Below are 23,470 nucleotides of genomic sequence, written 5' to 3'. Positions count from 1 at the left end.
GCCACTGCTAACCTAGACCGTCACCAAGACAAACAGAGCTCCAAGATAAGGTCATAATGGCTGCCACTACCCCCCAAGGACGTCTCCAAGGCAAAAATGCCATCATTACAGGTGCTGGCGGGTATGTCTCTTACTCTATTCCTGAAGTATACCGTCACAAAAAAAAGACTTGACTGATTCCAAACTTGGATAGTGGCATCGGTCTTGAAACCAGTATCCTCTTCGCCCGCGAGGGTGCCAATGTCCTCATGGCCGATGTCTCCGAGCCCGCTCTCGCCAAGGCATTGGCCAAAGTGAAGGAAGTGGTTCCTGGTGCCCCTCGAGTCGAGTCGATCCGATGTGATGTGTCCAAGGAGTCGGACGTACAAGCAATGGTCGAGTCACAGGATAGCTGGGGAGGCACCGACGTGATATTCAACAATGCTGGAATCATGCACGCGAATGACGCAGATGCCATCGATACACCTGAGAAGATCTGGGACCTCACACACAATATCAATGTCAAGGGTGTCTGGTTCGGCAGCAAGCACGCGGTCCTCAGTCTGCGCCGCCATAAGAAGACCCGTGGCAGTATCATTAACACAGCTAGTGTGGTCGCCTTGGTTGGTGCTGCCACTCCCCAGCTCGCGTACACGGCGAGCAAGGGTGCGGTCCTGGCGATGACTCGGGAGTTGGCTATCGTTCATGCCCGCGAGGGATTCCGTTTCAACGCTCTTTGCCCCGCCCCCCTGAAGTAAGTTTTTTTTCCGACTGGATTTTTTTTTCTCTTTTTTTCATATTAGCTCACGATGGTATAGCACCCCTCTTCTGCAAGACTGGCTGGGTGATGACCAGGCCAAGCGGTTCCGTCGGGAGGTGCATTTCCCCACCGGCCGATTCGGTGAACCCATTGAACAGGCTCATGCTGTGGTTTTCCTGGCAAGCGACGAGAGCAGCTTTGTGAATGGAACGGACTTTGTGGTCGATGGTGGAATGACCAAGGTAAGTGTGACGTGTAGGGTAATTTCCCCGGATTGCGCTAACGAACTATCCCAGGCTTATGTTACACCGGAGGGTCCGGCCACGCCTGCGCCCCAGAATAATGGCAATTAATGTACTTACATTATCAGCTCTTATGTCCTATATGATACTTCTGAGAAATGCAATTTTTGAAGTCAACATAAATTATAGATATTCAGAGGTGAGTTTGATTTCGTCCTAATTTGGATCACACGACACGACGATTCAATTATGATGGGATTCGAATATATGATCTACATAATAACAGGCAATTGTGAATTGTATGATGAAGCCTTGGAAATGTGGCATGATGGCACAGCCCCTATAAGACCTCGGGAGCGATCCTCGGAAGCGATCCTCGGACCTTCACGTCATGATTCCCCCGCATTCCGCATCTTCCGTGGCTTGACTTACAACTTCCTGACTTCTTTATTTCAGACTCCTAAATATCCACGTACTCTCCAGGAAATTCTACCAAATATACACCATGTCTCAATTTGCGCTCCCGGGTGCGAACAAATCATACGGAAACTCCCCAACCCCGAACCTCAAAGCTCGGAACGGGCGGGTGTAAGTTGTGCCGCCCCTTTTTTCTTGGTCCATTCAACTGACTTTGTTCACTTTTAGACTTATTCCTCTAATGGCTACAGTTGGTCTCGGTAGGTTTAGCGTGTGCTCCTCCTGTGTTGTAGAGAGTCATGCTGACTCTCCCCAGGTTTCGGCGCATACAACTATTACGTCGCGGCCAAGTCGCGGCGGGAACAATCTATGCTAGAAGAACAGGAACGCCTGGCGCGAAACCAACAGTTGATGGATGCATATGGCGACAAGAATAGTCTGCATGACGTTCAACAAGCACTTGACATGTACACTGTTCGATAAACATCGGATCCGTCCTTCAAGATGCTGGTAGTCTTGAAGTGGAGGACTTTTTTGCTTTGCGATTTGCGTTGCGGCGTTTCAAAGATTTGGGATTTGGGATTTGGTAGGTTCCAAGGCACCACATTCATTGAGAATGGGCGTATATTGGGGAGTTAATGCTGTATCAACTTGATCACGTATATTTATAAGGCTCAAATTGATGCAATTTCACAATCGCCAAATATTATTCAAAATGCATGCTGTACATTGCATCTGTTTGAAGATTATCCCCTAGTATCGATATAGGGCTTTAGCAACTCTCGGTTCTCGGTTGAACATTCTGCTCTCTGGTTATGGAATTGAGAAATAGTCCAGGCGAGATATATATATATATATATATATATATATCCACTCCATGTACATGTACATGTACATTCATAATCTAATAGTTTGTTATCAATGCACTTACTATCTGTGGGTAATGCACGTGGCAAATCCACAGTGAGAGATGAAATGCAACGACTCAACGTTGATATCTAGAAATATTGCATTCTATACCGTCATAATTCCCTCGGTCTATTGGAACATTTAATATACTCGCCCCCTTTTGTCATTTTTGTTGATTGGTGTTAGCAAAACTATACGATCTTAGGCAAGTCCATGCGACCAGCCGAGCACCTTAGCGCGTACACTTAGATAAGAGCAGCTAAACACCATCCCCGCATACGGAATAGCCCCCTGTCAGAAACAAAGATAACTCGTCTGGCAATGCCTTCCTGATACGTGAAAATGGGGGACATACTTAGATTCATCATCTCCCCTGGCTCTTGGATTTGTAAATATTCTCCGCATCTTCGAATCGTGATCCACTATGAAAGACGGTCCACTCCAAGGCGATGATGCCCGCTTGGCAGCTATGGGCCATCGGCCTGAACTCCAACGTACTCATTCGACATGGTAAGGAGGCGCTAGCATATGCAAGGCCTGGTACTGACGGGGATGCTTAGGTCAATGCTTGGTTTAGCCTTTGCGGTTCTTAATGTAAGTCATACAGGGATTGCGACCGGGTCATTGAACTAACGTGACTAGTCGTGGACTGCACTTTCGGCCAGTTTGTCCATTAGTCTTACATCTGGTGGAAGCACAAGTGTGATTTGGGGTAGGTTTATTGAGAATCACTTTGTTTCGGATACATTGCTGACACGCAAATCCTAGGACTGGTCACTGCAGGATTCTGCAATTTTTGTATCGCATGTTCGCTGGCTGAATTCCTGTCAGCATATCCGACGTAAGCTCCGACATGTCTCCCCGTCTTTTTAATATTTACGCCAGACTGATTTTCTTTACAGAGCCGGTGGACAATATCATTGGGTTGCAGGTAGATTACTCCGTGCCTACAAACACTATATGATTCGGACTAATGCTAACTTTTAATTCTAGCTAGTATGTCGCTCTCTAATATCTCATCGGGTTTATACTAATTACTCGAAAGTCGCGTGGCCGAGCTCAGTACCAATTCTATCCTGGGTTACAGGCTGGATCAATGTGGCAGGCTGGGTAGGCAAGGCTTTCATCTAATATCGGTTTCGAACTAACACATGTATAGGTTGCCCTCGTTGCAACGAACTCACTTCTTTCTAGTCAGCTTATTGTTGGCTGCATTTCCGTTTTTCACGAGGTGAGAAACCCCACGTCGCCCTCTCGCCGCAGTACTAACGTGGTATGCAGAGCTATGTCCCGCAACGCTGGCATCAATTCCTCATCTATATTGGACTGACCGTTGGCTCATTCGTCATCAATGCTTTCATGAACTCCATCTTGCCAGTCATTTACCGTGGTGCTTGTAGGTTACCCTCGTCCAGTCTGGCTCGCTCTATTCCTAACTATATCCAGTCATGTGGTCAATTGGAGGATTTGTGATTGTGTCAATTACGTGTCTCGCATGCGCCGCTCCCAACTACAACTCAGCTTAGTATGAGACCCCTGGCGATGTCAATTGTGCGGATAACTGACGTCGACAGCTTCGTGTTCTGTGACTTTGTAAATACAACAGGCTGTACGTCTCCCCGATCCCTCCATTATGACAATTATGCTAATTCGGCTCAGGGCCTGATGGAGTCGCATGGATGCTAGGTGTATGTTTACTGCACCCACTATAATCCTACCATGATACTAACAGATCTTCCAGTTACTTCAAGGAGGGCTTGGTGTGACTGCCTTTGTAAGTCATCATGGTTATTTCCCGAGTCAAGACCAAAACCAATCCAACTAACTTTATCTAGGATGCGGTAGCACATATGATCGAAGGTAAACACCCTGGGCCCTGGCCCTGAGAAGATAGAGAAAAGGACTGACACATCGCGTTTTCAGAGGTTCCCAACGCTGACATTGAGGGTCCGAAAATCATGGTTACCTGCGTGGGCATCGGAGTGTTCACCGGTTCTATCTTTTTAATAGTCCTTCTTTTCGTCGCAGGAAATATGGAAAAGGTCACAACCTCCGCAGCCGGCCCTCTTCTTCAGATCCTGATCGATGCGACCAAAAGTAATGCAGGAGGTGTCTGCCTTTTGATGTATGTGGCGAGACTCTCCCTCTATTGTGCGTATACTCTGACACCAGGTCCTAGGTTACCTCTGGTCTGCTTAGTCTTTGCTATAGTGAGCGTCATGACCACTAGTAGCCGAATGATTTTTGCTTTTGCAAGGTATTTGATACTCTTTCCGGCATACAACGCGCATACTTATTCTTCGCAGAGATGGCGGTCTTCCTGCTTCTCCGTTCTTTGCAAAAGTCCACCCAACACTCAAGTTGCCCCTCAATGCACTCATTCTTAGTGTTGTTGTGGTGATCGCTTTTGGATGCATCTTCCTAGGTTCTACAAGGTAACAATTATCACCCATGGGCAATAACGCAATGGTAACTAACAGAATTCAGTGCTTTCAATGCAATTATCTCTGCCTCGGTCGTGGCTCTTGATCTGTCCTACGGCATACCCATTGCCATTAACTGTCTCCAGGGGCGCAACTGCCTTCCCGAAAGAAAATGGAAATTGCCCAATGCAGTCGGATGGTTTGTCGATTTGGTATGTTGGGGTCATGAGTGAATTTTACTAAAGAAGAACATCTCTGACCATGACCAGGTTGCTTTATCATATATCGCTTTGACTACCGTTCTCTTTGTCTTCCCTCCGTCAAGCACGGTCACGGGAAGCAGTATGAGTGAGTTCATCTGTGGGTTTATCTATGACAGTCTGTTAACTAACCTATCTCTATAGATTATTGTATTGCAGCATTTGCTGTTATCATTAGTATCTCCGTGTTCCAGTGGTTTGTGGACGGAAGGAAGAACTTCACCGGTCCTCGCGTTGACATCACCATCGATGCACTGGACACCGTGCATACGAGAGAGGAGATTGAGCCCAGTATGGATGAAAAGAAATTTGCTGGTCGGGGCTAGCTAGCTCGGTAGTGGCATAATGAGGGCCCTACACTATCGCTATCCACTACTCACCTGTGGGACAGAATCTTAGCCGCCTTAGTGAATGTCTATAATGTAGGGTTGATACAGTATATATCACATAGGCGAGGTCGCCGATACGAGTCCCCTATGTGCCTAGACTTTGGCACCCTCACTTTTGTACAATATGAGTCACCTTTTTTAATTGGAATATATCGTCAAACATCAGACATGACGCCTCTAAGCCTCATACAATAACCTTGGTTTTTTCCTACATATCATCTATAGATAGAACTGGTCATTCATTCAAACAACTTAGTTTTATTTACGGCGGTTTGTAACTAGATATATGTAGGGAAGACACTACGATGAACAAATGCTTCCCAGCAGATCTTGGGAAATTGACAACCTACACAACTTTTCTATGTCTAACCGGGGATTATGATGAACCAAAATATGTACAATCCTTACGGTCGCTCTCTGCACTGCCCGATGTCGAAACCCTGATTCTTATTCTTCTCTTTGTTTGCTGTTTATTCTATGGACGGCTTACTGTCTCATTTACTCTGGACCCTCAGCGGTATGCAGGATAGCATAGCTATATATAACTATTGAGAAGCAGAGAGCCAAGTCAGTGCAAACAGCCCAAAATCAATTAGGTCCGGCCTGACCATACAGCAATCTCCAGTGCCATTATCCAGAGTTACTCTAGACCCATAGTTTCAATATCAGAGATCTTGCACTTATCATTTCTGGTTCCTACCTCTTTCTCTTATAAAAGCCGAGAAGTGGCTGAAGGCGATAGGTATCGTGCCAAGCGCCCAACACACACTCGGTGTGTGGGGGGGTGGGGGTGTGTTGGGCCGGCACAGAATCAAATCCTTCGAATCCTGTAAACCTGCTAGATGGGCACAAATGTTGCTCCGACTTATTCCTCCATCCTTTCTTTTTGTTCTTGCACTCACATTGCCATCAAAATAGTGTCCCCCAAGGCTCAGTCACATCTAATAGAGTGCCAGCTCGGACATCCAGTATGCATCCTATAGAATGAAAAATGACGCAGTCACAATGCGCATTAACCCCACTGTGGTTGAATCCTTGGGCAGATGCAAACCTTTATTACCAGAAAAGGGAGTAATCCCCGAGTCTATCGCGAAATGTCCGATTAAGGGCCGTGGCTGACACAACTTTCTACGCAGCCCTAGATTAATACTTACGGGAACGCTTGCAAGATGCGCCCAGGGGTACATATTAGAACTCCAAAAAACCGCAGACAATGAGTGGCCGGGCAATAGTCGGAAGACCCCCACAAAGCCGAGATGATGCTGATCTTTCTGTTCCGAGCGCCATGGCGTTGAAAGGCGGAAATGGCTGAAATACCCCGCAGCCACCATTTCTGGGGCAGAGCTAAGGGTTTCACTTAGATGATGCTATACGAGAATCAAGAGGTCTGCTCCAGCTGCGGTGATGTAAAATCAAAGGGAAAACCAACTATCCGGTATGACATAGATTGGTATTCCTGGAAACATCTCTAAAATTATGCATTCTGCATCTGTCCTGCACATCGATCTAATCTTGTCGGACTGAAATGTTTTAACTGGCGGAAATATATCGGGCGTCGCACCCTTCAGCCAAGCAACAGCCACTGCCAAGGCTTGGATTTCCTCAACGGCGCTGCAGCGTCTTTACCCCTGCATAGCAACATCAAATTTCATTATTGGTGGTCCAAACACTCCTACCACCTTTCGTAAGCTTGGTCACCCGTCCTGCACTTAGCAGCGTCGATCCTGATCATCTTTAAAAAGCCCCATTTGAGATTGGTTCTTCACAAAATATTCTTCTAGCCAATAAAATAACCCTTCCTGATTGGCCTTCTTGTCCGTACCCTGTAGAAATGGTAGGATCGGATCGTGTACGAGGTAGATCAATTACCCAAGGGGGGTTTGAAGTACAAACCAACGAGGCATGAGAATATAAAAGGACCTATCCCCAACATACGGTTTGGTCTGTATCCGATTCCAATCATTCACTTTGCTTCCAATAAACTACATCTTCGCCGAACATCATGAAGTCTGCCGCTGTTGTGCTCTTGGGCTCATTGTCCACCATGGTTGCCGGACACGGCTACCTGGTCACACCAGACAGCCGAACCAAGCTCGGATTTGACGTTAGACTCCTGGATGAACTGAGCATCAAAGATATTCCTTGGACTGACAATATTTAGGCTGGAACTGATACATGCCCCGAGTGCACCATCCTCGAGCCCGTTGAATCTTGGCCCGATCTCGACGCCGCCCCGGTTGGCCGTAGCGGACCTTGCGGATACAATGCCCGTGTGAGCGTCGACTACAACCAGCCCGGCAAGGACTGGGGTAAAGAGGTTGTCAAGACTTACAAAGCTGGCGACGTTATTGACGTTGTGTGGTGTGTTGATAACAACGGTGATCACGGTGGCATGTTCACCTACCGTATCTGCCAGGATCAGGCTCTCGTCGACAAGTTCCTGGACCCTGACTACCTGCCAACCGAGAAGGAGAAGCAGGAGGCCGAGGCCTGCTTCGACGAAGGTCTTCTTGACTGCAACAGTGTGGATGGACAGGAGTGCGGCTATAGTGCCGACTGCGGTGAGGGCGACGCTTGCCACCGCAATGACTGGTTTACGTGCAACGGCTTTGATGACACCAAGTGCAAGGGTGTCGACGGCGCTGAGCTAGGATCCTGCAAGACAACAATTGCCGATGGTTACACAGTCTCGAAGCAGATCAAGCTTCCCGACTACGTCTCGAACCACACTTTGCTCTCCTGGAAGTGGAACTCTTTCCAAACCGGTCAGATCTATCTCTCTTGCTCCGACATTGCTATCCAGTAAGGGATTTCCAGTTACCCGGTACCTGAATCGGTATTTAGAGCAGAGAGAGCTGCATGTGGAGGCAAGGACACGGACTACAAGAGCCAAGATAGATTGGGTTTCATAACGCATGTCACACTAAGATTATCTTCTGGCCTGCTGTACATGTATATATTAGATTTCGGCAATCTATGATTATTGGCTTATGACAGAGCAATCAGAAGTGACCTCCACAGGCCCTAGATATCTCCATATGTAACAAATACACTGGATCCTCACTGCGTCGAGAGTATCAAGACACCAACACTTCCAGCGATAGCCCAAACGGAAACGATTAAAGAAGACCCCGTCCCAGGCTTTACATACTCCCTGCCGTACCAACCGAACTACTCGTAGTAACATCACTCCTGCCACTACTAGCCTTTGTCCCGGTAGTAGTAGCATCTGCCGAGGACACAGTGACAGTATACATTACCGAGTTGGTAGTTGAGCCAAATGTCCTTGTAAAAGTATCACCACTGACAGGGGGTGGAGACGGTGCCACCCACGTTAGACAGAGCTTTCGTTCTATTTCTCGGCATGCTGTTAGGATGATAGAATTTGCTATTCCCACCGGCATCGGCACGACCAAAGCCCAGGTCGCCGGCGCAATCATACGCCTCAGGGTATGGTCCGCATTCCTCTCGATGGCCGGAGTTGAGAATGCAGGTAAATCACTCATCGATACTCAGTGAGGGAGGGTTTAGTCCTTGGGCAGGTATTCCAGATACTTACTATTATCATTAGTAACATAACAGCAATAATGAAGTCCTTTAAGCTCTAGGATGGAATTATCTGCGGAGATGATAGCACTGTATCCACAACACACAATAGATACATGCTTGACCATAATCAATCATCGTGTCAGTATAGCACTTTCGCTCTCGCCGGTCGAAAAGCACTCATTATTGCTGGATAGTTTTTGATCAGCGTTTGTACTGTTATCCGAGCACCCGGTGATTTGATCGACGATCAGACATTCTTGTAGATCGATTTTGCCAAGGTTGCAGGAACAGGAACCAGGGGCATCATCGGGTGTCGCCTAATATGGTAAATTCTCCCGGCTGGGACAGGTGTTGAGGGAGTCTATAACGGTGTTTTGGTACTCTCAAGAGTAGACCTAACATGAGTGTGTCAGATTTCAAGAACAGGGTTTCTTACCTGGTTCCAACAACTCTGATCTACGCAATCAATCTAGAAGGCGAACCTTTCATAAAGCCTTTAGAGTCAGCGCAGGAGAATGGCTCGAAATAACCGACTTCCTTGGCGAGCGACAGAGAAGAAAAGGCTACTAGAGCTAATAACACACGAGATGAGAAACTCATATGAGATGTTTTGGTGCGATAAACAATTTTTGCTCAACATAGTGTCTATTGAAGAAAGGCTATTTATATTTAAGGTGAACGCCACCAGGAGCCACAAGGTTCGCGCTGGATAGTAGTGCTGACATGGGGCTCGACCAGATCCAATCAGATCCAAGATATATTGGCATGAATGATCTACTCTTTTACTTATTATGGGGATCGGATTCATCTTCTCTTCTAATATTCTCCTGTGTGAAATAACTGAGGAATTCCAAGCTAGGTAAGAGTAGCCAAGCCCAAACAGATCCTGTCAGTCCTCGTGGCGACCAATTACAAGCTATATGTATGCAGCTATTATAGCGAATCCGAAGCCGATAGCACAATGGGCCCCATTCTACTATGCATGAGGGTCTAGTCTACACCGTACTCCGTAGCCTCTTAGAATCTAATTTTCTACACCGTCTGGAAAAAGCAATTTGCTTTCTTTCCGTTTGCTTTCTTTATCCGTTTACTCTTCGTTCCCGATTTGATTGAACTGCGAGGAAATACCACAGAAAAACAGGAATGACTTGCTTGATACCATGCATGTCATGCACGTCTTTGAACAACCGATACACACTGATGATATTTATAACCCCTTTTTCTGCTTCCTGATTTGCATTTAGGAAAACTTTTTCTGAAACTTCACCATGCTACTAGAGAGATATATTGCAGGCCAACAGACTCCTGCTCTCGGCCAACCTACCGCCAATATAGCTGAGACGAGCGAGCACTATCTACAGGAGACACAAGATCGGTATGACGCGGAACGCAAAAAACGCCTGCGCCCAGATGGACCAACCCAATATGTGGGCTTGACCGATGAAGTCACCAACAATCTTCATTCGAATGAAAATATCGCGATCGACAACAACCTGCTCCAGCAGAACAAGGTCCGAATGGTCATCGTCGGCGCTGGATTTGGAGGACTGCTCTTTGCGGTGCGACTACTCCAGTCTGGATTTCTTCGTGCCACTGAGATCCTCTTCGTGGATACAGCAGGTAGCTTTGGCGGAACGTGGTGGTGGAACAAATATCCCGGATTGGCCTGTGATGTCGAAAGTTACACTTACATGCCCTTACTAGAGGAAACAAATTACATGCCGTCGCAGAAGTATGTCAGTGGGTCCGAGTTGAGAGAACACGCGAATCGCATTGCGGATCAATGGCATCTCAGTGAACGGGGGTTGTTCCAGACCAAGGTCAATCATTTGGTTTGGAACGACCGGGATCGTCGATGGACAATCCATATCACACCACATTGCCAATCACCCACTACGATACGATCCGATTTTGTCATCTTAGCTACCGGACTACTCAGCTCTCCAAAACTACCAAAATTGGATGACCTCGCGAACTACAAGGGAAAGGTTTTCCACACCTCTCGCTGGGACTATGATTACACTGGAGGAAGTCCAAGCAGCCCAACTATGCATGGACTACAAGACAAAACAGTTGGATTTGTCGGAACTGGCGCATCTGCTATACAAGCAATCCCACACCTTGCCCAGTGGGCAAAGAAATTGGTTGTGTTCCAGCGCACACCGTCTGCTGTAGATTGGCGTCATAATCACTCCACCGATCGCGCCTGGTGGGCGAAAATGGTCCAAGCAGCAGGCTCTGGGTGGCAGCGAGAGCGCATGGAGAATTTCAACGCCTTCCTTTCGAATGAGAGTCCGCTCCCAGACGTAGACCTTGTCGATGATGGTTGGACTAAGATGCAATCTTTCAGTGTATTGATCGGGAGTCCCTCTGGCCTTGACCCGGACCATCTGACGCGGATGCGCGAGTTGGACTTGCATCGCCAAGAGGCGATCCGCCATCGCGTGAAAACCGCGGTAACGGATCAAGCGACTGTTTGGGCTCTGAAGCCGTGGTATCCCGGGTGGTGCAAACGGCCGTGCTTCAGTGACAAGTTTCTCACGGCATTCAACCAGTCTAATGTCTCCCTGGTAGACACTAATGGGAAAGGGATCCGCAATATTACAAATCGCGGGATCTTAGTAAATTGCCAAGAGTATGATTTAGATGCCATAATTTTTGGGACCGGCTACAGTCTTGGAGGCAGTGCCGATCTTGGGGATCTGATTGTGACCGGCCGTGACAATCAGATGCTCCAAGAAAAAAGACAGAAGGGGCTGGCTTCACTCCACGGAGTCATGACCAATGGGTTTCCTAACCTATTCTTTTCGGGTCCGTATCAAGCAGGAGCGACAGCAAACCAGGTCTATGTCCTTGATCAACTTGCCGTTCATGTGGCCCACATCATCTCCGAATCCGGCAAGGTAATCTCGGAGAAAAACCCGAATGTCACCGTCCTCAAGTTTACTATTGAGCCTAGCTGTCACGCAGAAGGAGAATGGACTTCCAAGGTTTTGATGAGAGCGCGAGCACTGGGAGGTGTTTTACATTGTACTCCGTCGTACTTCAATCGAGAAGGACTGCAATTTGAGGACCATGAAGCCGTGCAGGCGGCACAATTCAGTATCTGGGGAGAGGGGATCAAGAGTTATGTGAAAGAGATTGAGGATTGGCGACAGACGGGCGGATTGGCAGGACTTGATATTCAGCCTCGACCTGAGGCATAGTTTTTGGAAATCATGTTCACACAGATCTGATTAAGACGGCCTGGTGGTTGATTTATTGAAAAAAAAAAATATTACCTACTTCCTATTGCTGTACGGAGTAGGGAGAGTCTCGATGCAAGTGCAACCGAGCCGTCGGGTCCTGGACTCGAGAGCCTTGCACAAAGTACAACGTGGGACAATTCAAATCCAATCCCTAGTCCAAAAAAAATGTGTCAAATTGATTCAGTTTACCCAGAGAAAAAAGAAAAAGGGAATACTACGAATCATAGTCGAGGCCATGTATTCAAATCCCGAAAGGGAAATTGATCATGATTTGTAGATAATGCAACACGTTACCGGTAATCGGTGACCAAATACAGTATTAAAAAAAAAAGTCCCGGGGTAGTATTTTGCCCCAGGAATCCCCAAACCCGTGGGATCCGGAGATTTCTCCATGTTCCAAAGGTCTAATTAGTATGGAGTGCATAAGTACAATTTTAGTCGAGCACAAGTTCGATCCAGTACGGATAATTTCCCCTAGAATGATAAATTCTTCTAACGGAAAGTGTTCACCGAACTCATCTCCGGGTTCGGCTTGGGCCGTCTCTTCTTTTCGGTCGGGGTTCCTCGCTCCCAAGCTCCTCAACTTCGGTATCCGTCATGTACGCATAGCCAATGTGGGTCATTTGTGGTTCCATTTCTACCGAGAACATGGCAAGTTTTCTGCCGGGTCCTCCGTACTCCGTAAGCCGAGGAATACGGGGTAGCATTTACTATATTTGGGCGCTCCAGAGTTGGGTCACAGCGGGTTCTGGAAGGTTTGGGTAGAGTCATAATTTGGGAACGTCGAATAACATGCCACGCTCAAGCGCACCGTCGACACAGCGAAAAGCAGCCAAGAAAAAGGTACAAAATCCTGCCGACAATAGCCCGTCAATCATCTTGTGGCGATCATTCGGCACGGGACAGGCTGGAAGGATTCATTTTCACGCGCGATTGCCAAGATAGTGCGCGATTGCCAAGATTGCCAAGATTGCCAAGCCTAGGTGCGGAGATGAAAAGCTGAGACAGTTGGCGTTCCTGTATGGTAATTGGCTTATTTTCCCGTAGGAGAAAAGCCTCGAAATCCTCGAAAGCCCATTGCAAATCTTGTCTTCTGATAGACCCACTGAGTGGCTCGGCTATGCCCGAGCTGCGAGCCACTTTGACACTGTTGATCGTCTTGATTTACGATTGTTTTGGCTCTTATATTATTTGCTTTTTGAACAACGGCTAGGAACATACAAGGAACATACACAGACTTGAATAGGTAAAACCTTAGCATGAAACTAATCCTCCCGTGATTATTCTTACTGTACCCTGTCCGTACTAGTAAGCTTGCCTTACGCCAAGACTTATGGTTTCCCTTCAAGTAAAGGGGAGAGGAGTCGGATTGTGTGGCGTGCCCAAGGTCTGTGCTTTGGACGGCTTGCCCTCAATGTGACATTGATGTGAATATAGTAAGCTTTAGTTTGAAAGTAATGAACTGTGAACTGTCCTTTCAGGTCAGCAGACTCATCGCTTTTTCTTCCAAGGTTAAAAAAAAAAAAAAACCCGGGGAAGAGGTTACTATACATATAACATAAGTAGGAGTCATACGTCGAAGGGAAAAAGGTAAAAATATAAAAAATAAAAAATAAAACATATGTGGGGCACATGGAGCACAGTCCCATGGAAGTTAACCAATAAACATTGTTTTCCCCGCGGACCTTCTATCCCAAAGTGAACATCTCTGGTTTTCCGCGCCCCGAGGCTCTGTTTGGTTCTAGATGTTCCACCAAACGTTTTCTATAGGCTTTCTATGGGGTTTTCTATGGGGTTTTTTTTCATTTTGACCTTCTGATGGCCGATGAGACAGGAATCAACGGATAAATCCTGGGAGTTTCAACCAATCAGATCCTCCAAGCATACCCGGTAAGCTTGGGCCGTGGAGCGCTTCCCCGGTTTACCTATACTTGCCGTTTTTCTATGTCAAATCTCCAGAGCCGACTTGGCTACACAAGTCATTCCAGCCGATTTCTAGATTTCCCTTGTATTTGTTGCCGACAGTAAGCCAAATATGGATTAGATTAAGTTTTTTATTATTTTTTTCCTGCAGTTTTTTGCTTTTTTTCTTTTTCTTGGACATGGGGGAGGTCTGGGGATGAAGCACAAGTGGCTCTCTCCCCCAGGATATAAACCCTCTCCCCCTCCTCACTCCCTCTCCTCTCCTCTTCCTTCATCCCCATCGCTCATTCCACACCGTCTTTGAGGTATCTCACTCTTTCTGGATTTTTTTTAAACACATCTATCCACATCGACTCGCTACCATGCCCGGTGGAGCAGTCGTCTCTGATGAGCAGGTCGACGCCTCGCGCGTCGAGGCTCCCGTCACTTTCAAGGCCTACTTGATGTGCGCCTTTGCCGCCTTTGGTGGTATTTTCTTCGGTTATGACTCTGGTTACATCAACGGTGTTCTCGGTATGGAGTACTTCATCTCCGAGTTTGAGAATCTTGTGAGTGTCCATGTCTCCCCATAGTTCCTGTAATCCCACTAATCGTACCTAGGATCGCGCCTCTACCCCCGATGAACTCTTCGTTATCCCCTCATCCCGAAAGTCGCTCATCGTCTCTGTTCTCTCTGCCGGTACTTTCTTTGGTGCCATCATCGCCGGTGATCTGGCTGATTGGTTTGGTCGTCGGATCACTATCATCGCTGGATGCACCATTTTCATCGTCGGTGTCGTCTTGCAGACTGCTTCTACCAGCATTGGACTTCTCGTTGCCGGTCGTCTCATTTCCGGTTTCGGTATCGGATTCGTCTCCGCTATCATCATTCTGTACATGTCCGAGATTGCACCCCGCAAGATCCGTGGTGCGCTCGTCGCAAGTTACCAGTTCTGCGTCACCGTTGGTATGATGATGGCCTCATGCGTGAACTATGGCACTCAGAACCGTACCGACAGTGGATCGTACCGAATTCCCATTGCCCTCCAGATGCTCTGGGCTCTCATTTTGGCCTTTGGATTGTTCCTCCTGCCCGAGTCCCCTCGATTCTACATCCGCAAGGGTCAAAAGGATAAGGCTCGCACCGTGTTGGCCCGCATCCGTGGCCAGCCCGAGAACTCAGAATTTGTGGAGTACGAGCTGAATGAGATTGACGCCAACAACCAGTACGAACTCATGGCAATCCCCCAGGGTGGATACTTCAGCACCTGGCTCAGCTGCTTCACCGGAAGCCTTTGGCACCCTAACAGCAACGTTCGTCGTACTATTCTAGGTACCTCTCTGCAGATGATGCAACAGTATGTCTCATATTTCCTCTCCCTATTACTGAATAGAAACTAATGAGCCATAGGTGGACTGGTGTCAACTTCATCTTCTACTTTGGAACCACTTTCTTCACGCAGCTTGGCACAATTGACGATCCCTTCATGATCAGCATGATCACCACCATCGTCAATGTCTTCTCCACCCCCATCTCCTTCTGGACCATTGAGAGATACGGACGTCGTGCTTTGCTCCTTTGGGGTGCCCTGGGTATGGTTCTCTGCCAGTTCATTGTCGCCATCATCGGTGTCACCGATGGCCAAAACCCCAAGGCCGTCAGCGCCATGATCGCCTTCATTTGCATCTACATCTTCTTCTTCGCCAGCACCTGGGGCCCTGGCGCTTGGGTCGTCATCGGTGAAATCTACCCTCTGCCCATTCGGTCCCGCGGTGTTGCCCTCTCCACCGCTTCCAATTGGCTCTGGAACTGCATCATCGCAGTCATCACTCCTTACATGACGGACGCCGACAAGGGTAACCTTGGCGCTAAGGTGTTCTTCATCTGGGGTTCGCTGTGCAGCTGCGCCTTTGTCTACACCTACTTCCTCGTACCCGAGACCAAGGGTTTGACTCTGGAGCAGGTTGACAAGATGATGGAAGAGACCACTCCCCGCACTTCTGCCAAGTGGAAGCCTTCCACCACCTTTGCTGCCGAGATTGGATTGGACGAGAAGACTGCTCATCTCCCCAGCGTGACTCAGCAGGAGGTCTAGGTCATGCAGGTGGGTCTACCTAGCTCTGGCATGGTGGTTCACTTGTTCACTGCTCCCTTGACGTAGTTTTGGCTCACTTTCAGCCGGCCTTCGTTTCTATTCTTGCCTCTATCATGCGTTGACGGTTTCATGCGACATTGCCCCCGATATCCACGAATATGCATGTACCATACTCCATTTAATTCCGAATACTCGTGATACTATCTTCCTCTTAATTCCTGTAGAAACCCATTTAACTGTGTAAATATTAGATAAAGATAAAAGCTTCAAACCCGTGCCTGCCAAGCGAACACCCCTGGGGTGTAACTGATGAGCCATCCTCTCTCGCATAAATTTGAACCCCACATTCACTACTCTTACACCAACCATACCAACCACGCCAACATTCGTCAACTTCTCAGGCATCGGAAGATCTTCGGGCAGCAAGCAATCGCCAAGCCTTTCATGGGGTTATGTCAGCGCCTTGGCAAGCCCTGGAAATCCGAGGTCCAAACGTCATTTTGCAAATGCTCTTCAACACAGATTGAACGGGAAATGCACTAAAGCAAAGTCTTTCACATGTGCCTTGTCTTGCATTAATTGGAATCCGAGGTTTTCCGATAATCCTCGGAATGCGACATGCTCATTGTTGACTATTAACACAAATACACAGCCAAAGCTGTCGGGGCTCCATTCTCCGCTGACTGTTGTCAGGGGACGGGACCGCCAAGACCCGACTACGTATACTTACCACGCACGTTAGGAAGACTCCTCCCGTCTGGTCGTTACATTGCAGCTATAATGGACCGGGCTTTGGGGGAAATTGATTGGCGGGGGGTTTTACAGGGAGCCTATCTGTCCCCTGGCGTTAAACCTATCCGTGACGAGTCGGGGATGCATGCGCTACCCTGCTACGGCCTTGCGCGGTCACCGACGGAGATGACTGCTCGTTTGCTATCTAGTGGCTATGTCTCTGCTTTCAGATACTCCTTCCACAACTACAGATTTCTGGGTGGATCAGCTATAGATTGGATTAAAGAAGCCTCGTCATCTTGGTCGATCACTTGGTCCAGTCCACGCAGGGGAAGACTTGTTCTATGAATATCATACTTTGGCCTCGTCCTTAATTCCCCACATGGACAATTGCGAAAACGCCAATGGCTCGTTTGTCCTTAGCAGGACACTAGTGCCAGAATGATCGACAGTGGATTCATCAGAGATGGTTAGAATTACTGCTGTCTGCCTCGTTCATAATCTACCGATGTCCTATCAATTGCAGGCAATTACAGCCCTTTGCCCTAGGATGTCGCGGTTTTATTGACGGATGGTTAGAACTCCGCTGCGGGGTCCTGCAGTTACCAGGAAGCCTTCCTCGCTGAGAAATATTCCGCGTTTCATTTGTCAATGTAACTCCATATTCCTCGTCAGCTTCATGACAATGTCTTTCTCGGGCGGGACTATCCTGAATCGAGTCATGATCCGCCTTGGATGTTATCTGGAGAGGCAACAGGAAGGTATAAAACACCCCAAGTAACCCAGCTGTGGCATCCTCAACTTCCTCCTTCACATTCAATCAGCTTTTAAAGCCTTGGTCTGGACTCCCTACTTTGAAGTTTCTCCTTTCTGTCCTTTGAAACCCAGTGATTAGGTTGATACCTCGACCATGGTTTATCTCGCATCTGTTGTTGCCATCGGCCTGAGTGCTCTGACTGGCATTGCGTCCGCGCACCCAGGGCATGATGTCAGAGCCGAAGCTGCCGAGCGAGCTGCATTCTTGCAAAGTGCCCCTGTTCACTCACGCAGCCTTGCGCAATGCGCCTCTCGCCTTCAGCGTCGAGGCCATCAAAGCCGAAACGTTGCTCGGCGTCACATGGCCGTGAAGAACATACGTCGCCACCTTGGTCTTGAGCGTAGTATGTTTTGAAGTCAAGTCCAAATACTATCACATTTTAACAAGTTGGTAGCCAACCACTATCTCAAGGCGCGTAACGCTGATAGCCCACTGGATACTTCGCACCACTCCAACCTCACGGGAGTGGATTCCTCTACCGACCCCGAAGTGTTGTTTGGCACCGATGCGACCTGCATTCTTGGGCCTGAAGTCACTCAGGGGCCTTACTGTCAGCTTGCCATCTCTGTTTTACGATTGAATTTACTGACGCGGCTTAGATGTCACGGGTGAACTGGTCCGTAAAAACATCGCGGAGTCCCAGGGTGGTGTTCCTCTCTACATGGACATCCAGCTGATCAACACCAACACCTGCGAGCCTATTCCGGAGATTTACATAGACATGTGGCACTGCAACTCGACCGTAAGAAAATTCTCCAGCCCAAATCTCACTGTATCACAATGCGAACCGTTCCGCTCATGTCCATCATTATAGGGTGTCTATTCTGGAGTCGTCGCCAGTGGAAACGGCAACTCTGGCGATAGCACTAACCTTGACGCGACCTTCAACCGAGGTGTCCAGAAGAGTAACGAGGATGGTGTCATCCAGTTCCAATCAACCTTCCCAGGCCATTACACTGGCCGTGCAACTCACATCCATGGTAAGTTGCCCAGCTACGAGAACCTCCCCTCATAGTCATGTCTCCTTTTCTCTACAGTTTTCTTATTTGCACAACTTACCTTTGCCACATATGGCCAGTTAAAACACGTTGCAATATTCACTAACTTCATCAACAGTCCTCGCCCACCCAGCCAATGAGACCAAGGTTCTTGCAAACGGAACCATCTCTGGTCTGTATACCACGCACTCCTCGCACGTTGGACAGATTTTCTTCGACCAGGATCTAATTGCCGCCGTTGAGGAGGTCGCCCCGTATTCAACCAACACTCAGGCTTTGACGACAAATGCCGAGGACAGCATTCTCGGCGAAGAGCTCGATACCATTGACCCATTCATGGAATACGTCTATCTGGGCGATGATGTCTCCGATGGAATATTCGCTTGGATCTCGGTTGGTCTCGACCCTACCCAGGACACTACCGTTACCCCTGCAGCCTACTACACCGAGGAGGGTGGTGTTGAGAATGAGAACTCCGGTCGTCCTGGTGGCGGTGGCTCCGGTGGTGGCCCCCCAAGCGGCTTCCCAACTGCCTAGGCTACGTCTCGGTCTGTCTAAATGAGACGGTGTGTGCTTGTCTCACGACTGCTGCAAATGGGTAGGTAGGTCATATGGTTATTTAATCTCCTGTCCTCCACTAGCTGTTACATTTTCGATATTGCAAGAGTCGAAAGAGTTTGTGATGGGTTTTGCCTCGCTCTTCACATCGAATTTACAGTTATAGTTTTAAGTGATTTGTTTGGAAAGACACTGCTTAGATTCCAATCCATATCAGTCGTAAACTGTTCTGCGAGAGAGACTCGTCTTCACGATAGAGATTCCCTCCTTGATTAAGAACCGGACCTACCTAGTAGTATCTAGTGATTATTTCGACATCAAATGAGCTGATTGTTAAGGTCAAACCTGACCTAAGAGTGTTGACTACGCAGACTTTGGTGAGGCACTTTTATTAAGCGCTGTAAATCATTATCATCAAAGAAGTCTTTCCACTTGTGCTTTCCGTCGGTTATGAATTTGCTAACAATTTTACCAAGAGACAAAAGACTCCAGGGGTGCTGCTCAAGTGGCCAGTGCAGTAATATCTTCGATTACTACACAGTAAAATACACAGCCCTCTTCAGCCATATGGATGACACATTCATTTCATTAACGGCCTCGCGTTCGTCGTGTCGGGCGAGGAGTGTATTCAGGTTCCAAGTCTTCACCCTTATCATTGTCCGCCTCGTTATCTGAACCCGAGGAGATAGACACAGGGGAGTCTGCAGCAGGACGTCTAGGTTCAAATGACATGCTGTCATCGGCGTCATCAGCGTCAGTCTGAGACGGATTTGCATGACTCCGCTGCTGATCATGATTCTCGACTAACCCATCGTCCGCATCATCTTCATGACCAGGAAGAAGAAAGCCACCGCCATGATCAAACGCGTTGTATGACGACTCCCGATCAGGCATATCTTCATCAGCCCCATCATCCAATTCCTCCTCTCGCTTTTTCTTCTGTACAGCAAAAGGATTATGCGAATCGCGCTCCCGATCAGCATCTGGATCCCCACCCCCATACTCATCCCTCACTCGCTCCATAATTCGTAGCCCAAATAGAAACTTCCTCCACGTCTGCAGAATCTTCTTCTCAGCCTTGAGCTCCTCCCTTTTCCTCTTCTCCGCGGCCTCAACCTTCCAAGCATCCCTAAGCAAGCCCTCATTCTCAGCCGCTACAACAACACCTTGAATAACCGGCACAGCCATCTTTGACCCAAACTCGAATCCCGTCACTGCCTCCGCATAGTCGATGCCAAGCTTCTTACACACCCGAACGGTACCAGGTAAGGGGACATGTGCCGCACCCGCAGGGACCATACTCGGCACGAAACAGTCGATATTACCATATTCGTTCTTGGGGATACGGCCGTCCTGGATAGGCGGCGGGACAATGTACTCTGTCTGGTCGCGCGCGTACAGACCCTGTAGTGGTTTCTCGCCGGTCTGGCGATGCATTTCGTCGACTTCGCGTTTGCGTATGAGGGTCACTGCGCGGATGGGCACACGCTTGAGGGCTACTGCACCCGGTTTCGGCTGGCGACCTTCTTTGTGCCAGCTTTCAGCAGAGAGGCATTTTAGTACGTCTTCCCGTCGGAAGACGGGTTCTTCTTTGGCCCGGGCGCCTTTTCCGGCGATGAAGGTTCGTACGGGTTCGGCGCCGGGGCGGAGGGCTTCTTCGCGGCGGAGGAAGCGCTCTAGGACGAATTCGGTGGAGGTTCGGAGGCTTTGGAGGGTGTCGGCGGTTTGGGTTGTTTTCTTCTTTTCGGGTTGGTTGGGTTGTAGATCTCGCGTTTCTTCAAGTTTATCAACTGCTGTTTTACTCTTACGGGCTCGTTGGTACCCGCGCATTACCATACCGAACCAGTCGAAGGCGATGTAGTTCCCGCGTGGACCTACGGGTACTTTTTCCAGGGGCATTCGGAAACCCTTCGTTTTGCCGGGCCAGGTCCGCCGTCGAAGATATCTTGTTGTGACCTCTTTAGCAGTACCATCCGATGAATGGGCAACGACGTAGCATATGACTTGTTTAGCACGGTCTGCTTTTGCACCGCGGGGCTCGAAGTTTGCTTGTAGATCTGTATCTGCAAATGGTGCCACGGGGTTAGAAAGTACAAGCGGGTCGACAGATATGATCTCATTCGTGACCGGTGAAGCAACTTCGGTCCAGTAGATAGGAAACGGCAGATCACTGTCAAACTGTTTGCGCTTGTTCTTCGCTGGTCCTTTATTTTCGGCTACATCAGTCTCGGGCTCAGATCCTTCCAATTCTCCTTCTTTTTCGGTATCCTTGGAAGGTGTGACAGGTGTGTACGTCTCTCCCTTGGTCCAACCAAATCCCAGCGGCTGTAGGCTAGCCACGAGTCTGGCCTCGATGCCTAAAGCGCGGACGAGAGCTGTGAAGAGCTGTGCGCCGATGTCCCGTGAGCCCTGCATACGCTCGGCGGTCGCGCGGAATTCGTCGATGTTGGCGATGCGCTCACCATGGCGCTCTGGATCATGTTCTTCCTCACGAAAGTCGGTTATTGCAGTTTCCAGAGCAGATACCGGCCGGTATCCATACTTTCGCAGTCCTGGCGCCGTGATGTGAAACTGCTTCCTCCAGTATGCGACCAACACCTTCATCAACGTAATGATTGGATCGCCACGGCTCATATCCGGCTGGCCTGGTTCCAGTCGCTCCGACTCGTCACTCCAGTCTTTATTTCTCTGGGCTTTTTTGCCCTTCTTCTTACTCTTGGGCGGTTCCGGCTTTGGTTCTGGGAGCTCTAGGCCCGATGCTATGCGCCATTTCTTGACTTCCTTGTGGATCCCTTCCGGTAGCTTTTTGCGCAGGATCTCATGGACCTTGGAATCGTTGCTCCAGGCATTGCGGATAGCGTTGTGGAAAAGCAAGCATTGGACATGCATACAGTGTGTCTGGATCCGGATTTGGCGCTCAATTTTACTGGGCCCTTTTTTCCCATCCAGAAGATCGGATACGTGACTCTCATTTTGATCCAGGGTCAATTCTAGGTCCTGTAGCTCCGGAGCTGCGACGGTAGGTGTAGTGGCGTTGGTCTTTGTGTCTATCGCATCCTCCCAATCAATATCCTCTTCTTCATCATCAGATTCCTCGGGTGTATTTCCCTTGAGGAGATCTTCAGGTGCGTCGCTCAGAGATGAGTTGGAATCGGAGTCGGAGTCGGAGAGGTGGAACGGAGCACGGGGAGCTTGGGAAGGAGCTTGAGAATCATCGGGCCGGGCCTGGCGCTTGGCCGGGGGCGGGTCCTCGGAGGAGACGCGCTTGCGGGGGACGAAGGGTGGCATGCGAAATGAATGTGATGTGAAGTACTAACGAAGGGTCGCCGAATGTCGGGGGGAAGAGGGAGAGTCATCGGCCGAGGTTGCGCTTTATTTTAGTTTTCCTTGCAACTTGCAACTTCACAACTTTACACCCTTTTGCCATTATTTACATCTAGTTAACTAGTGCCCTTTTTAAATTATTCAATCCTTGAATCAACATACATTTATCCCAAATGGCAGCAGTCAAGCGGTTCTTCTCTTCCCCCCGCTTTGCAGTGGCGGGGGCTAGCAATGACACTCATAAGTTCGGATACAAGAGTAAGAGAAAACACCTCTGTTGGCATTTGTACTAGGGAACTAAATCATTGCAGTCCTCGCCTGGTATCATCAACACTCTCTACCGGTGACACCACTCAATCCCCGAGCAGCGCAGATCACCCTCCCCTCGCGTGCTTACGATACTGTCCCCTCGCCGGCCAGTTTGCCATCGCCGTCGCAGACTTCCCTGTCAGTGGTGACTCCTCCGGCTGTGACCCTTAAGGTGTTGGAGGAAGCGCACTCAGTAGGGATCCCTGCAGTCTGGTTACAGCCTGGCACTTTTGACAATCAAGTGCTGGAATACGCTCATAGTCACTTTGAGGCGGTGATCGCGGGAGATGGAGGACAAGGCAGCGAGGGATGGTGTGTGTTAGTTGATGGTGATGAGGGATTAGAGGCAGCTGGAGTACAATGGACCAGCCAACGATTGTAAATTCAAGGATATATATGTATGTATATCATGAAAATGTCATGTAGGGGGTTTTAAATAGTGTTGAGACAAACAGGAACACTAATCCCGACACGGTATCCAACCTCTCTCTTTTTTTCTTCCTTTTTTTCTTCAGTTCTCTTTTTTTCTCCGATTTTGATCTTTTGATCTTTTGATCT

At 48.6% G+C, this 23,470-nt stretch overlaps 10 protein-coding genes across 10 annotated transcripts; 8 read left to right on the top strand and 2 right to left on the bottom strand.

Moving 5' to 3' along the window:
* Positions 1-56: 56 nt before the first annotated feature.
* On the top strand, positions 57-1,092 carry N7447_004954 (putative short-chain dehydrogenase/reductase family protein; the record flags this gene model as incomplete). Its single annotated transcript, XM_057229216.1, has 4 exons — positions 57-121; positions 194-733; positions 798-981; positions 1,036-1,092. 4 exons carry the CDS (start codon positions 57-59, stop codon positions 1,090-1,092), a joined length of 846 nt encoding a protein of 281 aa, XP_057084306.1.
* Positions 1,093-1,486: 394 nt separating this feature from the next.
* On the top strand, positions 1,487-1,881 carry N7447_004953 (uncharacterized protein; the record flags this gene model as incomplete). Its single annotated transcript, XM_057229215.1, has 3 exons — positions 1,487-1,569; positions 1,627-1,658; positions 1,715-1,881. 3 exons carry the CDS (start codon positions 1,487-1,489, stop codon positions 1,879-1,881), a joined length of 282 nt encoding a protein of 93 aa, XP_057084305.1.
* An 850-nt stretch (positions 1,882-2,731) lies between these two features.
* N7447_004952 (Amino acid/polyamine transporter I) lies at positions 2,732-5,316 on the top strand (the record flags this gene model as incomplete). The annotated part of the gene is made up of 20 exons (XM_057229214.1): positions 2,732-2,817; positions 2,868-2,901; positions 2,950-3,019; positions 3,076-3,148; positions 3,210-3,238; positions 3,301-3,303; positions 3,353-3,417; positions 3,467-3,538; positions 3,589-3,703; positions 3,754-3,832; positions 3,882-3,916; positions 3,967-3,995; positions 4,049-4,081; positions 4,143-4,167; positions 4,231-4,432; positions 4,487-4,564; positions 4,614-4,742; positions 4,795-4,942; positions 5,000-5,078; positions 5,135-5,316. 20 exons carry the CDS (start codon positions 2,732-2,734, stop codon positions 5,314-5,316), a joined length of 1,566 nt encoding a protein of 521 aa, XP_057084304.1.
* Positions 5,317-7,381: 2,065 nt separating this feature from the next.
* On the top strand, positions 7,382-8,185 carry N7447_004951 (Chitin-binding domain 3; the record flags this gene model as incomplete). The annotated part of the gene is made up of 2 exons (XM_057229213.1): positions 7,382-7,483; positions 7,541-8,185. The coding sequence occupies 2 exons, from the start codon at positions 7,382-7,384 to the stop codon at positions 8,183-8,185; spliced, it is 747 nt and encodes a 248-aa protein (XP_057084303.1).
* A 337-nt stretch (positions 8,186-8,522) lies between these two features.
* Positions 8,523-9,053, bottom strand: N7447_004950 (uncharacterized protein; the record flags this gene model as incomplete). Its single annotated transcript, XM_057229212.1, has 2 exons — positions 8,523-8,890; positions 8,939-9,053. The coding sequence occupies 2 exons, from the start codon at positions 9,051-9,053 to the stop codon at positions 8,523-8,525; spliced, it is 483 nt and encodes a 160-aa protein (XP_057084302.1).
* A 1,143-nt stretch (positions 9,054-10,196) lies between these two features.
* On the top strand, positions 10,197-12,134 carry N7447_004949 (flavin-containing monooxygenase; the record flags this gene model as incomplete). Its single annotated transcript, XM_057229211.1, has 1 exon — positions 10,197-12,134. One exon carries the CDS (start codon positions 10,197-10,199, stop codon positions 12,132-12,134), a length of 1,938 nt encoding a protein of 645 aa, XP_057084301.1.
* A 2,327-nt stretch (positions 12,135-14,461) lies between these two features.
* N7447_004948 (sugar porter family MFS transporter) lies at positions 14,462-16,174 on the top strand (the record flags this gene model as incomplete). Its single annotated transcript, XM_057229210.1, has 3 exons — positions 14,462-14,647; positions 14,700-15,436; positions 15,490-16,174. 3 exons carry the CDS (start codon positions 14,462-14,464, stop codon positions 16,172-16,174), a joined length of 1,608 nt encoding a protein of 535 aa, XP_057084300.1.
* Positions 16,175-17,816: 1,642 nt separating this feature from the next.
* On the top strand, positions 17,817-19,258 carry N7447_004947 (intradiol ring-cleavage dioxygenase; the record flags this gene model as incomplete). The annotated part of the gene is made up of 5 exons (XM_057229209.1): positions 17,817-18,066; positions 18,118-18,273; positions 18,323-18,465; positions 18,538-18,703; positions 18,840-19,258. The coding sequence occupies 5 exons, from the start codon at positions 17,817-17,819 to the stop codon at positions 19,256-19,258; spliced, it is 1,134 nt and encodes a 377-aa protein (XP_057084299.1).
* A 609-nt stretch (positions 19,259-19,867) lies between these two features.
* Positions 19,868-22,567, bottom strand: N7447_004946 (Rad4 family protein; the record flags this gene model as incomplete). Its single annotated transcript, XM_057229208.1, has 1 exon — positions 19,868-22,567. The coding sequence occupies one exon, from the start codon at positions 22,565-22,567 to the stop codon at positions 19,868-19,870; it is 2,700 nt and encodes an 899-aa protein (XP_057084298.1).
* A 209-nt stretch (positions 22,568-22,776) lies between these two features.
* Positions 22,777-23,294, top strand: N7447_004945 (CoA-binding protein; the record flags this gene model as incomplete). The annotated part of the gene is made up of 2 exons (XM_057229207.1): positions 22,777-22,861; positions 22,915-23,294. The coding sequence occupies 2 exons, from the start codon at positions 22,777-22,779 to the stop codon at positions 23,292-23,294; spliced, it is 465 nt and encodes a 154-aa protein (XP_057084297.1).
* Between the last annotated feature and the right edge of the window lie 176 nt (positions 23,295-23,470).

The sequence above is a fragment of the Penicillium robsamsonii genome (genome assembly GCF_028829455.1).
Source record: "Penicillium robsamsonii strain IBT 29466 chromosome Unknown utg000003l_segment0_segment0, whole genome shotgun sequence".
Taxonomy (NCBI): Eukaryota; Fungi; Ascomycota; class Eurotiomycetes; order Eurotiales; family Aspergillaceae; genus Penicillium; species Penicillium robsamsonii.
The sequence above is the reverse complement of the archived record's forward strand: the minus strand, read 5'-3'. Positions and strand labels throughout refer to the sequence as shown.